Source organism: Planococcus citri, chromosome 1, assembly GCF_950023065.1.
Source record: "Planococcus citri chromosome 1, ihPlaCitr1.1, whole genome shotgun sequence".
Lineage (NCBI taxonomy): Eukaryota > Metazoa > Arthropoda > Insecta > Hemiptera > Pseudococcidae > Planococcus > Planococcus citri.
The window spans coordinates 34,265,941-34,282,712 of record NC_088677.1 but is presented as its reverse complement, the minus strand read 5'-3'; the positions used below and the strand labels follow the sequence as shown (position 1 = coordinate 34,282,712).

General features: G+C 32.8%; 1 protein-coding gene across 6 annotated transcripts in view; it reads right to left on the bottom strand.

Moving 5' to 3' along the window:
* LOC135831569 (putative polypeptide N-acetylgalactosaminyltransferase 9) overlaps window positions 1–16,772 on the bottom strand; it is a 113,566-nt gene that overhangs the window by 4,902 nt on the left and 91,892 nt on the right. For 4 of the 6 annotated variants that reach the window (XM_065344164.1, XM_065344163.1, XM_065344165.1 and 1 more), the window contains 4 exons: window positions 11,755–11,937; window positions 11,260–11,445; window positions 11,044–11,172; window positions 9,206–9,316 (listed from right to left, as the gene is read on the bottom strand). In XM_065344164.1, the coding sequence (XP_065200236.1) occupies window positions 9,206–9,316; window positions 11,044–11,172; window positions 11,260–11,445; window positions 11,755–11,937 (609 nt within the window). Of the gene's footprint in view, window positions 1–8,895; window positions 9,001–9,205; window positions 9,317–11,043; window positions 11,173–11,259; window positions 11,446–11,754; window positions 11,938–13,149; window positions 13,296–16,772 lie in introns of all 6 variants that reach the window. The other 2 variants (XM_065344167.1, XM_065344168.1) reach the window with 2 other exon arrangements.

Genomic DNA, 16,772 nt, shown 5'->3' with positions numbered 1-16,772 from the left:
TTCGGAACACTTAGGCACGATCAATTAAAACGATATTTTCTCAAGAATTAAACTCCGATTAATCATCCAAAAGGTGGAGGTACGTAATTATACATAACAAAGCTAAAAGATTCGTTTCGTATCGTAGGACATTATTTATACCACCCCCAAGCAAGTTTATACATTTAATAAGTAGGTATGTAGGTAGATAAAGGCCATTCTAAATACGAGCACCAAGCTTCTTCGGTTCATAGCTGGCGAATTTTGCCGAATAAAAAATAAATGAAATACAACTTTAGAAAACTAATCCATTATGGGGTTATAAAGAAAAAATACAGCCAAAAAGCTCTAATGAAAAAACCAATGAATGAATGAAATCAAACGATCAATGAATGCAAATCGACCTTGACGCCAAGCTAAAAAATCCATTTCGATAAAATAAGCCATTCAACATCAAAGAAAGCAAACGAGTTCATTTGATTTTAACCGTTTTACCCACGCGTTCAAAAAAGTAGGAAATTTTCTGACCGTAATGTTGTCTCGTTAGGAAAAATTTATTATATATATTTTTTTGCGCTACATTTCCACCGAATGGTACTAAAACTATATAAAAACACCGAATATCCTACCTTTGGAAAATTTTCCGCGTAAAGTATTTTTTACTCGTGGTATAAAATGAAGGTATATAGAACCTAGATAGGGTAGTTTTACCACATCGTTATACTATATTGTGAAAAGAAAAAAGAAATTTTCAACGAGGCAAAATTCATCAATCATTCGTCGGTATATAAGTTCTTCGATCATTTTTTTTTCTCTCTTCCTTAACTTACTTTATGTTCGAGAGATGAATTATAACTTTTTTTTTTTCAATCTCCGCCATACAGCAGAGAACAAATAAATTTAATTACCTATTTCTTCATCAACAACCATCGATACCTTTAACCATTAGCGAGATAAATTCGCATGAGTTGCAATTTTCTTAATCAAATAAGCGTTTTAGGGGAGAAAAATCTTATTTTATATACTTTCATTGTTAATCGAAACAAAGCATTTTTTTGTTTTTTGGCTTAAAGTAAAGCGTGAGTTATTACGTATCTGAAGAATGTTGAATGGCTTGAAAAAAAAACTAAATAAAAAAAGGTGAAATATTTAAGGTAAAAAAAAAAAAGATGTGCTCTTATAATATTTAACTGAACACCATAGTAACATGCTCAACATAGTAGATGAAGATGCATTCGCATAAGAATTCCTTCAAAGTTGAAAATTTCTTAATATTCTTGTACTTGAAATTTGTTCAAAACTTTGCTCGACGCTGATAAAACAAACCGGCATTCGTTTTCGTTTCGTATAAAAGTTTAAATTTCGTACGTACTGTTTAAATGCCGCATTAGGAAATCGATATTTACTTTTAAATTATACCGCTATACTGCACAGTAAAATTTCTCCAAAGTTGGATATTCGGCCGAAATTTTCATTCGACTTTTTTCATTAAAATTTATCCATAAAAAATTTTATATCGCTACGAATTTATGCGTTTTAAAGAAATTCTGATAGGCGATATAAATTTTCCAACGAAAGCGTGTTTCTTTTTCTTCGGTAATGATAAAAAATAATTTTTTTCAGCACAGAGATGCTTCAAATTCATTACCCCTTGTTCGCCTTGCTACTTTTTCGTTTCTACAAAACGTCTCGAAATTAATTAAGATTTTAACCGATCTTAGAACCGGGAGCGATAGAGAATTGGAATAGGTAATTAAAGTTTTTAGTTTCAGTTAGAGTTGTTTTTTTGTTTGTTTTCAAAATTTGTTGTCTTTGGATTCAGTTCTTAAACTATACGTGTAATAAAAAATGACATTATATTAAAGAAAAAAAGTCAAAACACCAAAATTAAAAAAAAAATGAGCACATGGAATTGTGTCACTGAAATCATTTAAATTCCAATTTACAGTTTTCCTTTCAATTTTTTTTCACATTTCAGTTTTGTGTAAAATGGAGTTTGGTTTTTGTTTCATTTTTCGTTACCTATACTAAACACAGTTCAAGAAATGAAACTTTTTTTTTTTAAATTGAAAGTAAACTGAAAACTGAAAATAAAATTGAAATTGCCTCACTTGCTTAGTTTGAGTTATAAAATTTCATTTTTTTTCAATTTCGGTCAGTTTCAGTTTTCAGTTTTTAAGTCATCTAATTTTCAGTTTTACTATTATGTTTTCGATTTTTCATCGAAGTTTCAGTATTTTTCAGTTTCTTTTTTTTTTATGAAATCATAAAAAAAAATGAAAACAATTCGTATGTTTTAAAAATTGATTTCAAAAAACTAGCATAAACTAACAAGGGAACCTCTTGAGGTGACTGCCTCTGATTTGAACGGAACTGCGATTTTTGGAAAGAGCATAGTCTAAAACCCCCAAAACCAAATTTTCAGCTGCACAAGTTCATTTTTCGATTTTTGGCGAATTTTTGAAAATTCAAAATTGACTGTTTTTGGTGATTTATGCTTTTTTTTGAAAAGTACGTACTTGATCAGTAAAAATGGTCAAAATAAGTCCCAAAACTAATATTAATTACCCAAATCCAAATTTCACCATTTCCAGTCATTCTGGAGCCTCCAGCTTGATTTTTCAATTTCTCCAGAATTTTGAATTTGCTCCAGAAGGCGTGAATATGTAGTTGGGCAGCTAAAAATCGAGTTGTATATTACACTCGACCTGTTTAACGAGTTTATCCACATTTGAGCCGATGTTGAGAGTGACATCTCAAAAGTGGCTTTTTGACCAGCTTTTTTCAAAATTAAAAAAATCAAAAACATCAAAAGTTTCCCGTTTGTGAGGAAATTTTTGAAATTTGCGCGAATCGCTGTATTTTGTCCGTAACTAACCTCCCAGATCAAAATTTTACAATTTCCAGCCATTCTGGAGCCTCCAGCGCGATTTTTCAATTTCTCCAGAATTTTGAATTTGCTCCAGAAGGCGTGAATATGAAGTTGGGCGGCTAAAAATCGAGTTGTATATTACACTCGACCTGTTTAACGAGTTTATCCACATTTGAGCCGATTTTGAGAGTGACAGCTCAAGAGTGATTTTTTGAGGTGTCACTCTTGCTCCAAAACGGCTGGAAATGGTAGAATTTGCGCTCCGGGGGTTAATTCTTGAAGAAATACAGCGATTTGCGTGAATTTCAAGAATTTTCACACAAACGAGAAACTTTTGATTTTTTTGATTTTTTAATTTTGAAAATAGCTGGTCAAAAAACTACTTTTGAGGTGTCACTCTCCAAATCGGCTCAATGTGGATAAACTCGTTAAACTGGTCGAGTGTAATATACAACTCGATTTTTAGCTGCCCAACTTCATATTCACGCCTTCTGGAGCAAATTCAAAATTCTGGAGAAATTGAAAAGTCGCGCTGGAGGCTCCAAAATGACTGGAAATGGTGAAATTTGGATTTGGGTAATTAATATTAGTTTTGGGACTTATTTTGACCATTTTTACTGATCAAGTACGTACTTTGAAAAAAAGCATAAATCGCCAAAAACAGTCAATTTTAAATTTTCAAAAATTCGCCAAAAATCGAAAAATGAACTCGGGCAGCTGAAAATTTGGTTTTGGGGGTTTTAGACAATGCTCTTCCCAAAAATCGCAGTCCCGTTCAAATCGGAGTGTGACATCTCAAGAGGTTCCCTTGTAAGTGAAAATGAAAAAATTGATCGCGAAAAACTTTTCAGAATGCCAGAAAAATTCATAACTGAATAGGTACCTATATTTCATCGCTTTCTTTGAAACAGGTACTTAAAAATCACTCTTCTTTCTTTGACCCTGAACCTATCCCTGGTGATTTCACTTTTAATGAATAATTTGTGGTTTGATGTTTGATCAGTACTCGAACAAAACGAAAACTGAAACAGAAAGGAAATTATTTCATATATGATGTTAATTGGATCGACGATGTTGCATTTTCATTTTAAAAATATTGCCGGATGTATCTATTCCATGTAAAGGAGTCGTAAATATTTTTTCAACGGATATGTCGGCGTTTGTTGTATACGGAGGAAAAAGAGAAGATGGTGGGTTTAATAATAATTTGAAATTTAATCCGACACATTAGCGAAAAATGTCACGCGAATAAATTCGTTGGTGAATTACGATATAGGTTTCGGTTCGTTGATATAATTATAATTATATTTTTACGTGATATTATTCGAATTTCTTCGTTCAAATTGACAGTTGCAGCGTAATCACATTTTTTTTTGGTTGTAATTTTTGCGTCGTATATTAAATGAAATACATAGTGGATGTATTGCTGTAGGTATGTCATATTATAGCATACACGTAGTATTGCTTTTTTCAAAATTATGTCATGAAAAATTTTAATTTCCTACTGAATTCAGCAAATGCAGATGGAAGATAATTTAGGAATCTATTTTCAATCTGCTCGATCGTGCAAAAGTTTGCGGATGAACCTTGTTTTTTTTTGTTTGTTTGAAATTGAAATTTTTACGTTAATAGAACAAAATTACGTGCAAACTGAAATTAAAAATGGAAAAAAAGAAAAACTTAGGTGTGAAATTGGAATTCAAATTTGAAATAAAAAATGATAGTCAGAGCTGCAAAACTGAAACCAAAACTGAAATTAAAAAATTTTAAAAGTGGCAAATGAGAGAAAAAAACTGAAACTGAAACCAAATTTTGAAAAATGAGAACTGAAAAACGAAATTTTTTTTCGAATTACAATACCGTCAACTGTAGGTACCTATCTATTATTTTCTCGTTCCTCTTTCGAGTCGTTGTTCGTTTTCATTTTTGAAAATCCTATTTTTTAATTCCTTAAAATTTTCTGGTGTTTTCATTTTTTTTTATGATTTCATAAAAAAAAAAGAAAACACCAGAAAATTTTAAGGAATTAAAAAATAGGATTTTCAAAAATGAAAACGAACAACGACTCGAAAGAGGAACGAGAAAATAATAGATAGGTACCTACAGTTGACGGTATTGTAATTCGAAAAAAAATTTCGTTTTTCAGTTCTCATTTTTCAAAATTTGGTTTCAGTTTCAGTTTTTTTCTCTCATTTGCCACTTTTAAAATTTTTTAATTTCAGTTTTGGTTTCAGTTTTGCAGCTCTGACTATCATTTTTTATTTCAAATTTGAATTCCAATTTCACACCTAAGTTTTTCTTTTTTTCCATTTTTAATTTCAGTTTGCACGTAATTTTGTTCTATTAACGTAAAAATTTCAATTTCAAACAAACAAAAAAAAACAAGGTTCATCCGCAAACTTTTGCACGATCGAGCAGATTGAAAATAGATTCCTAAATTATCTTCCATCTGCATTTGCTGAATTCAGTAGGAAATTAAAATTTTTCATGACATAATTTTGAAAAAAGCAATACTACGTGTATGCTATAATATGACATACCTACAGCAATACATCCACTATGTATTTCATTTAATATACGACGCAAAAATTACAACCAAAAAAAAATGTGATTACGCTGCAACTGTCAATTTGAACGAAGAAATTCGAATAATATCACGTAAAAATATAATTATAATTATATCAACGAACCGAAACCTATATCGTAATTCACCAACGAATTTATTCGCGTGACATTTTTCGCTAATGTGTCGGATTAAATTTCAAATTATTATTAAACCCACCATCTTCTCTTTTTCCTCCGTATACAACAAACGCCGACATATCCGTTGAAAAAATATTTACGACTCCTTTACATGGAATAGATACATCCGGCAATATTTTTAAAATGAAAATGCAACATCGTCGATCCAATTAACATCATATATGAAATAATTTCCTTTCTGTTTCAGTTTTCGTTTTGTTCGAGTACTGATCAAACATCAAACCACAAATTATTCATTAAAAGTGAAATCACCAGGGATAGGTTCAGGGTCAAAGAAAGAAGAGTGATTTTTAAGTACCTGTTTCAAAGAAAGCGATGAAATATAGGTACCTATTCAGTTATGAATTTTTCTGGCATTCTGAAAAGTTTTTCGCGATCAATTTTTTCATTTTCACTTACAAGGGAACCTCTTGAGATGTCACACTCCGATTTGAACGGGACTGCGATTTTTGGGAAGAGCATTGTCTAAAACCCCCAAAACCAAATTTTCAGCTGCCCGAGTTCATTTTTCGATTTTTGGCGAATTTTTGAAAATTTAAAATTGACTGTTTTTGGCGATTTATGCTTTTTTTCAAAGTACGTACTTGATCAGTAAAAATGGTCAAAATAAGTCCCAAAACTAATATTAATTACCCAAATCCAAATTTCACCATTTCCAGTCATTTTGGAGCCTCCAGCGCGACTTTTCAATTTCTCCAGAATTTTGAATTTGCTCCAGAAGGCGTGAATATGAAGTTGGGCAGCTAAAAATCGAGTTGTATATTACACTCGACCAGTTTAACGAGTTTATCCACATTGAGCCGATTTGGAGAGTGACACCTCAAAAGTAGTTTTTTGACCAGCTATTTTCAAAATTAAAAAATCAAAAAAATCAAAAGTTTCTCGTTTGTGTGAAAATTCTTGAAATTCACGCAAATCGCTGTATTTCTTCAAGAATTAACCCCCGGAGCGCAAATTCTACCATTTCCAGCCGTTTTGGAGCAAGAGTGACACCTCAAAAAATCACTCTTGAGCTGTCACTCTCAAAATCGGCTCAAATGTGGATAAACTCGTTAAACAGGTCGAGTGTAATATACAACTCGATTTTTAGCCGCCCAACTTCATATTCACGCCTTCTGGAGCAAATTCAAAATTCTGGAGAAATTGAAAAATCGCGCTGGAGGCTCCAGAATGGCTGGAAATTGTAAAATTTTGATCTGGGAGGTTAGTTACGGACAAAATACAGCGATTCGCGCAAATTTCAAAAATTTCCTCACAAACGGGAAACTTTTGATGTTTTTGATTTTTTTAATTTTGAAAAAAGCTGGTCAAAAAGCCACTTTTGAGATGTCACTCTCAACATCGGCTCAAATGTGGATAAACTCGTTAAACAGGTCGAGTGTAATATACAACTCGATTTTTAGCTGCCCAACTACATATTCACGCCTTCTGGAGCAAATTCAAAATTCTGGAGAAATTGAAAAATCAAGCTGGAGGCTCCAGAATGACTGGAAATGGTGAAATTTGGATTTGGGTAATTAATATTAGTTTTGGGACTTATTTTGACCATTTTTACTGATCAAGTACGTACTTTTCAAAAAAAAGCATAAATCACCAAAAACAGTCAATTTTGAATTTTCAAAAATTCGCCAAAAATCGAAAAATGAACTTGTGCAGCTGAAAATTTGGTTTTGGGGGTTTTAGACTATGCTCTTTCCAAAAATCGCAGTTCCGTTCAAATCAGAGGCAGTCACCTCAAGAGGTTCCCTTGTTAGTTTATGCTAGTTTTTTGAAATCAATTTTTAAAACATACGAATTTTTCTATTTCGGTTTCTACTTAGTTTCAGTTCAGGTTTTTAGATATCAGTTTTCCCTTTTCAATTTCAGTTTTCAATTGAATTGTCATATTTTAAATTTCAGTTCTCAGCTTTTCAGTTTTGGTTTTGTTGTTCCAATTCGGTTCTCAGTTATATCTACTTACAGGTTTCATTTTTTAAATTCAGTTTTCTGTTCGTATTCTTCATACAATTTTTAGTTTCAATGTTAGCTCGTCATTTTTTCAGTTCAATTTTTGGATTTAATTTTTAGCTTTAAGTAAACATAAGGCAAAAATTTACAAAATTGGGTAGGTAATCGAAATTATTCTGGTTAATTTTCAGTTCCAAGACCGGTTCACGTAGAAAAAAAATAATAGTTGATAAAAATAAATTAATTGGCATTTGGCAGTTACATTCAAATTCATTTTTAACAGAGTTCTTAAAAAAAAAATACCCAAATCATTACGCTCCAAAATAAAGAATAAAAGGATTTAAAAAAGCAGGAAAGCGCCGATATTCCCACTCGAAATATTTTTAATTCCACTCATTCAATTTAAAAGAATTCTTTTTTCGATTAAAACACCCTAAAAATTAAAATGAAAAAAAGCAGCAACGCTCAGTATAAAATTAAATTGAATTTCAATCCTTACGTAATGTACTTTAATTTCAAGTATCAAACAGAAAGAAAGAAAAAAAATCAAAAAATAAGTAAGCACTTTCAACATCAAAATCTTGTGTACGTATCTTTTAAAGCAACAAAATTCTCCCATCATTCTCAAGAACCATCAATAGTTAGGTACGATAAAATAAAGCGAAGAAGTTCGCTCAATAATTCGCGCATTTAGGCCAAAAAGCATTTATAAATTTTTCATTTATATATTAAAAGTCACTTTAATGGCAAACTTGAGAGCGTCGAATGAAAGCTTTAAAAAAATATGCGATCCCCGCCGCGTCGCCGCATCGCGATAAGGCGAAACTTTACAAAATAAATTATTCACCAAAAGCTAAAAATTAATAATTGCAATTTGTACGTATTCGGCCATATACTCGTATTATACAAAATTACTCGGTTTATTACAGCCCGACATGTACTTCCGAGCATTGAAAAAAATAACGGTAATTGAGCGTTAATATACTCGGGATAAGTTTCTTTTTTCATTCAAATATTTAAAAAAAAAAAAAAAATTAACCGCCTCGTAAAGCTATTCTATAATTTACCGAAATAAGCGATAATTCTACCATAAAAATGAATATGTGATTGTAGGTACATACAGGATATATTCAATAATGATGAGAGCAACTAATAAAATCTCAACCTATATAGCTAAATAGCATCAAGCAAAGTTCTCTATTTGGAAACCCTTTTTTTTGCAATTTTTTTGCAATTTTTTCGCTTTCTTTATACACAGTTAGTACCACCAACACCGAAATGGTTAATTTTTTCGCATTAGACTTTAGCGCAAATAGATCTCAATTCACTATTACCTGATTACCGCCCTGTTTATGGCAAGGCCATATGGAAACAGTTCGGTGTATATCGTCTGGGCTAGCTGGCGAATCGAGACAATAGTTATTCCAAAGATTCGCAATCTAAAATATTCATTTTTCACTTAATAAACACGACTTTGACAAAGTATGTATTGCATGTTACCAATAAAATGTTCTTAAAAATAAATACAATGACGTCTGTCGATATATTCGTTAGCAGCGGTGGTAATTCTGCTGATACATCAACAGTCGTCATTTTCAATACACGAGTACTTTTTTTGGTGCTTTTTTCGCATCTTTCACAAACCTGATTACCACCCATTTTATGGCACGGATAAAGACCAACTGCTTTATGAGTATCCGCTTTACGAGTTGGTGAATCCAAACAGTAAACACCGTTGAATGCAAAATTGCGCACCTGTTAATGCGCAGTCATAATAATATTACTTTTTTTCTTCTTCGAAAATATGCTAGGTACATTACAAACATACACACACACATATGACATAAAATACTCTCTAATATCTCTATACACCATCTTCAGTTCTCTCTAGGTAGGTAAAATCTTCATTAATAAAATTTACTCGTCTCGTATTCTCTTCTCCATTCCACACACCACCATACCATACAAAACACACAACATATTACAAAGATGCTGTTTTCGATAAAGCATGCTATATTTATACCCGTTGGTTAAATAATATATCGTTTTATACGTTCGTTTACCTAAAGGCTGCTGAAAATACAAATACAAAATGTATATGATTATGCATTTTACCAACGTACCGTAGAACAAACTAACTACCAACGCTTTGAAATATTTCCTACGCCTAAACAATACGAATAAAGTGAATCTCTTTCACCTTATTTGCTCCTACTAATACGCAGAACGAAATTAAAGTAACGTTTTTGGCATTTAAAAGCGGTTCAGATATAGGAAATTATACGCAGATTTTGGAATACGAGCACGAGGATCAAATTTCAACTTTTTTTTCGTTGTTAGATAAGTTGATGAAATTATAGGGCTATATCTTGGTTCTTGTATGAACGATTAGATAGGCATAGATTGCTCGATTTGGGTTGCCTATAAGTTGGACATGTCAGTTTCATGTTTGCAGAAAGAGGTGTGATGAGGGAAGAGACGTCGATTTGGAAATTACACGTATCTGATAAACGATGATATAACAGTAATTGAATGTTTAAACAGGTAATAAGAGAGAGATTCGAAGGCTCTATCTCAAAATATGGAATGATTTCAATATCGATAAAAGATCCGCAGTAACGATCCAGAAATGGATCGATCATCAACAATGATACTCAAATCAAAAAGAAATCAATTTTGAAACTAATCAATGTACCTCTACTTATTATGAGTTCATTACTTTTACTTCACAAATCTTATCAAAAAATTTAAAAAATGTTAAAAAGTAAAAAAAATAAATAATAATAAAAAAATTTTAAAAAATAGAAATAGAAATATAAAAATAAAAAAAATAAAAAAATGAATCGATGATGAATTTTTGAAAATTTTGTCGAAAAACGATTCGAAATTTTTTTTTTAAAAACAACGGTTTGAAAAATCAACAATCTAAAGTTGTTTCAAACTAAAAATAAGTAAACGACGGATGCAAAAATCGATCAAGTAAGTATCAATATGAAACTACCGATTTCATCTTTTTTCTTGGATGGAAAACATATGTAAGTAGGTAGTAGTACCTGTAGTACCTACTTAATTTAAAAATCTATCAAAAAAGCACTTCTTTTTTTGAATCAACTATGGAATAAAATGATATTTTTAAAAAATCATTGCAAAAATAAATAGAACTTGAAAAAAAAGTGGAAATTACGAAGTTCAAGGTCAAGTGACATCAAATCACAAAGAAGTAGATACGTAATCCACAAATCGAAAACCAATATCAACAAGAGAATGAGCCGATCGACCATTTGATGAAAAACACCAATCCCTGTTCTACAAAGAGGCTTGTTTCAAATTCTAAAAAAGAAAATTGGCTAAAAAGTAGACACTTCGGCGAGTTCTGCGTATCAAAATCGATTGAAGGCGACATCCGCTTAAATGTTGGAAACAATTTCGTTAACATAAATGGTTAAAACAAGTACAATTCTCAATATAGAATTACTACTCACTTCTCCTTGAGCGATGGAGTCACCAGGAACGAATAATTCGGGATAGACATTATCCAAGTACCACTTGAACGATTTGCATTTTAATTTCTTCCTTAATTCAGTTCTGGACGTGATATCTCCATAGTCACCCTAATAGTTAACGAGTTCGAATTAAAACCTCGTAATTGTTCGACCAAAAAAAACCTAACAGGCTAGAATCTTCAACTTTCAACTCACCAAATCGCTGCCTATCCTTTGGAAATAATATTTAGCGTAGTCGTCCATCCACACTTTGGCCAAACGAATGGAGTTCTTCTTCAAGACATTTACACCGCTACGCCATTTATAAGGAGATCTTTTTCGGAATATGTGGCCGACATGGGAACATGGCACTATTTCTAATACTCCACCACACATCCACGTCTATAGAAACACAAACACACGAGGCAAATTTTATGAAATTAAGAGTGACTTTAATTTTTTAATCGACGCATTGATCGATTAATCGGATTTCAGTTGATATCTAAATTGACTTTGTTCGGTCAAAGAGTTGAAAAAATTACCATTTTTCAATCCATTATACAATTTCTAGATCAATTACATTAATCCAATTTAATCTACCCGTACAATTTTAACGAATACATCGCGTTGATAAAAATATAATTTTTCTCAAAGAAGGGTTTTAGGACTGAAAACGTCATTCTCAAAATAACAAATTCGGCGCCAACTTACTTTAAACGAAAGCTCTAAATTTTCGCCACCCCAAATATCAAAACCGCTATCGTAGGTTCCTAGTCTTTCAAAAAATTTCCTGTCTATGCTGAACAATCCGCCAGCCATCGTAGGACTGTGTACCGGTTCCGCCGGATTGGAATGTCGTTTTCTTTCTCTTTCTGGTAACGAGTGCCAATTAAACTAAAAACAAAATTTGAAATACGGCACATCAATGAATTATTCATTTATATATTTAAACTTAAGTTTACATTTATATATGTTGTATGTTAGCGTATAGTAAGTATAAGAAAGAAATCATAAGTAGAAATGAAAATGAACTCGGTATTCAGGTTTCGTAGCGAATTTACAGAAAAAATATATTAAACAGGGCTACGTTAAATTAGGTACATCCGTGCTCGAGAAAATATTGAATTCAGTCTTCCTTAAACTTCACAGAGGGTACTTCTCTCAAAGAATAAGAATACAATGCTGTTTATTATCGTGTTTATTACATTGTAGATGGGTACGTTTTTGCCTTTAGTGTGCGAATTAACACCTTAAATTGAAAACTTCGAATGAAGCCGTTCAGTCATTCAACTATGAACTGTGTAGTACATATACATACAATAGTTGCATGGGTATTATTACAACAGGGCATCCACTTGTTTTATATCTTACCCATTAGCTATAATATAATGTAGGTATGTATACTGTAATAAGTAGTAGGTAAGGTATTATTTCGTAAACTTACTCTTTCCATTCGCCATAAAGATGTTTCTTTTTCAAATTTCTAAACTAATAAATGTAAATACGAGTACTTACAGCGAAAATGCACTTTGTAATTTTCCATACCTACCTATGCATTATGTAGGGTAAAGGTACCTAATATGGCCAACATGGGGTAGTCAACAGATGGTACTTCTACGCACTTTTATATCATAACTTTGGCTTATCCCATTTCATGTTTCATTACTTATTTCATAAGCTGATTTGTTAATTTTTGAAGAAAAGAAATACCCCCTGGTGTAAAATTCTTTCCATGCACCTAATATGAGGCACCTCTTTTTCGTGCAAATTATCAAATACATTATAATTGTTCGAAATATGCGGATTTTTCAAACATTTTGTCATATTTTAATAAGCACTCCATTTCATTTTTTGAGTATCAATTTTCAACTTTTTATTTAAAAATTTTTAAAAAATTCATTCATGTTCCCCCATATTAGATGCCATTACCCTACCTATATTTTTGGATAGGTGAGCTATAGAGTAGATACTTGAGCATACAATGTAAGTACTTACTTTCGATGATCCCACACATCAACACAGTGTTAGATTACAAAATTGAGGATTACAGGTATCTAAATGTATAAATATCTATGTAGGTAGGTACTAAAAGGTTAAAAATCTTACAGTTAAACTCCAATCAAATCCACCAACATGCATACGATCATTTTGATATCGATATGCTAATGTAGTATCGTCGATAACGTCAATTACTGGCGTAACCACGTTATGGGAATCTCTAGCAATGCGATCGAGTAAGGGTTCCAACCAACCTGAACAAATTGACGAATTTTTTTTTTAAAAAAGCAACCAACCTTTTTAACATAGTTGCTAAAATAGTCATTTTACCGCCTCGAATAAACTTTAGTACCATTTTGAGAAATTTCTCAAATTACAGTAATTTAGATAATTTATGTTATGAAGTGCTTTTTTAAGCAGCGATTTATCCCGAGTAAATACCATTTTACAGCGTTATTAAGCGAATTTGCTTGCTGATAAGATTAATGCGACCTCGATACATTTGTAAGTGTATCGAAGTTGACACGATTAGTAATTTTCGCGCATTTTGCCCGAGGTAAAATGTTTAACATTTTCAATGGATGGCGAAAAAAATTAATGAAGGACTAATTGGAAAATGAATGTATTCACATTCAGCTATTCTCAAAATTTAAAGCTTCAATTTAGTAACGATAAATAAATAGACATTTATTATCTACCTACTTTAAAAATAAAATTACATAAGTATATCCGATTCCAGGTTTATAAATTTTTAAAGCACACAGCTGCAGAAAAATCTCTGAAAAAGTCATCTTTTACCAAATTTATCAGTTTGGTTCCAATGTTTTTTTTTTACTTCTGTCAAAAAAGATCCCTAAAACACAGTGGCAGTTAGTTGGTTGTTAGAATATGCCCAAAAAGAAAATTCCCGGAGTTTCAGCTTTCCAGTCACTATTTTCAACATTAAATAGTATTTTTTGAAAAATTCGTCAAACTCTAAAAAATAGGGCTACATTTTTTTCGCTTTATGACGAAAGTCTACATGAAAAAGTCTCCTCTCCAAAGAAAGTTTTTAATCATGAATATGTTTTTTTGGTAAAGTTGACTTAATATGTGATCAGAAATGATCATCCGGACCAGCTTTTCAGCTTGATCCAGACCTAGCCCGAGCTTTATGCTGAGATCTTCTGAAGCCTGACTCTTGGCTTCGGTCATGATGTGTCTGTACGAGCGCGAGTCATCTAACAAAAATTTGATCTGATCAGGTTTGGTATGGTCTGATCACCCAGATCACGTTTTCAGCCATTCACTCGGCTGTCTGGCTTCCCAAGGTCACTAACCCGTGTGTCTGGACTCTCAAGTTTACTGACCTCCGCCTCCTCTCAAGGACGTCTGTCCATCTGTCTGGCTTCTAAAGGTCATTGAACGACCTGTCTAGCATCTCATGGTTGTCTGTCTGTCTGTCTGTCTGCCTGCTGTCTGGCTTTCCAAGGTTGTCTGTCCTCTCAAGGTCATTGACCCAAAAGATGTTTCCTGCCTGGGTAAGGCCACTGACTTTGGACTCTTAAGGTCACTGACGTAACTATCTAGACTCTCATAGTTGTCTGTCTGTCTGTCTGTCTAGCTCGAGAGGTTGTTTGGGGTCTGGCTTTCCAAGGTCGACTATTTGCTTATGTGGCCTCTTAAGGTCATTGAACCATCTGTCGGGCTTCCCAATGTGGCTGTCAGTCTATCTATCCCTCTGTCTGACATATTAAGGTCATTGACCCATGTGTCTGACCTCCAAAGGTCACTGAACTATCTGTCTAGCCTTCCAAGATCGTCTGTCGGCCTGTCTAGCCTCTTGTAGTCACTCACCTATCTATCTATCTATCCTCTCATGGTTGTCTGTCTTCTCACCGAATTTACGTAGTAATCAGAAGTTTCACAGTTCTGTCCATGCCTTACGATAATTCATATCAATGATTAAGTAATGTTCGTTTAAAAGTTGGCAGGAAAATGATCAAGTCAAAATTTACCTAGTTCTTTCAACGCTGTGAATTTTTATACGTAGATACTTACAAGAAAACATGTTTTAATCGTACTTTTTTTCCAACACTAATCGTCCTTTTCAAATTACGCAGACATGCAACTTATTCGTTCAACTTTTTCTTCACTAAAAATACCGATTACATCCAAATTTCGAGAATTAACACTCGTTTATCCCAGACTTTCTATTCCATACCGATTCCAGATCCTAGGAACCTTAGTTTTTCTTTTATTCTTCGTTCAAAAACACGAGAAAAAGGAAGACCGAGAAAAGGAAACCCACGATACGTTACGTAAAATGAAACAAAAGAAGAGATGGTCGAACAAAAATAATGAAAATATAAGGTTATTTTCAGCAGCAAAATAAAAGCTCTAGCAGCAGCCAGTCGAGTCGCCATTCATTCCATATTAGGGGTAAAATTTCGTCTAGTTTCCACTTACACCACACAATATACCTATACATGTTTTTATATCGCCAAGCTTTTAACTTTTTCTAACGTTTATCCCGTTTTTAAAACGAGCTGCTTATACTAATTACTTTCTTGTCATTTGCAGCAGCTTTATAAAAAAACGAGAGAATTTTTTTTAACCAATTAGATAATAGTTGGTGCGATTCTTCAGAAATTCGATGGATGGATGGATATATCGAACTAAACATTCGTACTTACTTACCTACCTACGTACGTATGAGTATACATGTGAACCATTTATAATTTACCCAACTCTTTTCATACATGAAAATGAATTCTTCACGAGTAAAATGCGAACAGCTTTGAGAATTATATTTTGTACAGCGCCGACCGACCAAGTATAACAAAACGTAAATGCGTTTAGATACGGGTGTTTTTCAAAGCAATAGTATCCGCTGCTGACTTCAATATAATTACCCACTGCTGTGGTGCAATGTACTGTGTGTTCTGATGTGTTTCTCTCGATGCTGCTGAGAAACCGACTGACTCTCTTCCCTTTTGTATTTCATTGTGATTAACGTATAGCTAAAGGTTAAAAGAATGGAATCGTTCGACTCGAATCAGTGATTTCAATTAAGTTATCTACCTTAGGTAGGTACTCATTATTATCACACACATCGTGTTTTATGATACGTAGACGTACCTACGTTCGAAGTTGATTAATCGATCGCTTAAATTAATCCACATTTTTTATTACAAATACAGAAAAGTCAAATGCCCCTTCCCCCGATTTATTTCCTGACCCTGCTCCTACACCGAGTGTTCTGTAACAACTGTCGTTTAATTCGCGTAGAAATACAGCAACCAAAACAACTCGAGTGTAAATAGGTTTGCCAATTTTGGAAATCGAAGGAGCAAAATCGTCGGATATTTTGAATTGATTCCCCAAGGCTGATAACTTCATAAATATTACAGATAGGAGGTAATTTAAAGAAAATGTGAGCTGGAAAATCGTAAAACCTCGGAATAATATTCTTTGGAAAAAAAAAAAAAATGATTGAAGCAATGAAACAAAATAACAAAATATCGATGATAAAATACCCAAAAGACCACGTATGCGTAAAAATAGACACACATAAATGACATGTATTCTAATAAGCACCACGATGTTTTACATTATAAGCCATACATGCACATCTACCTACATAGGTACAAGTAAACAGTTCATTCAACTTGCGAGGCTTTTGAAATAGCCTCAAGAAAACCAGCGAAGTGCCTAATACACCGTACGCCCATCATTTATCACTTTTATTA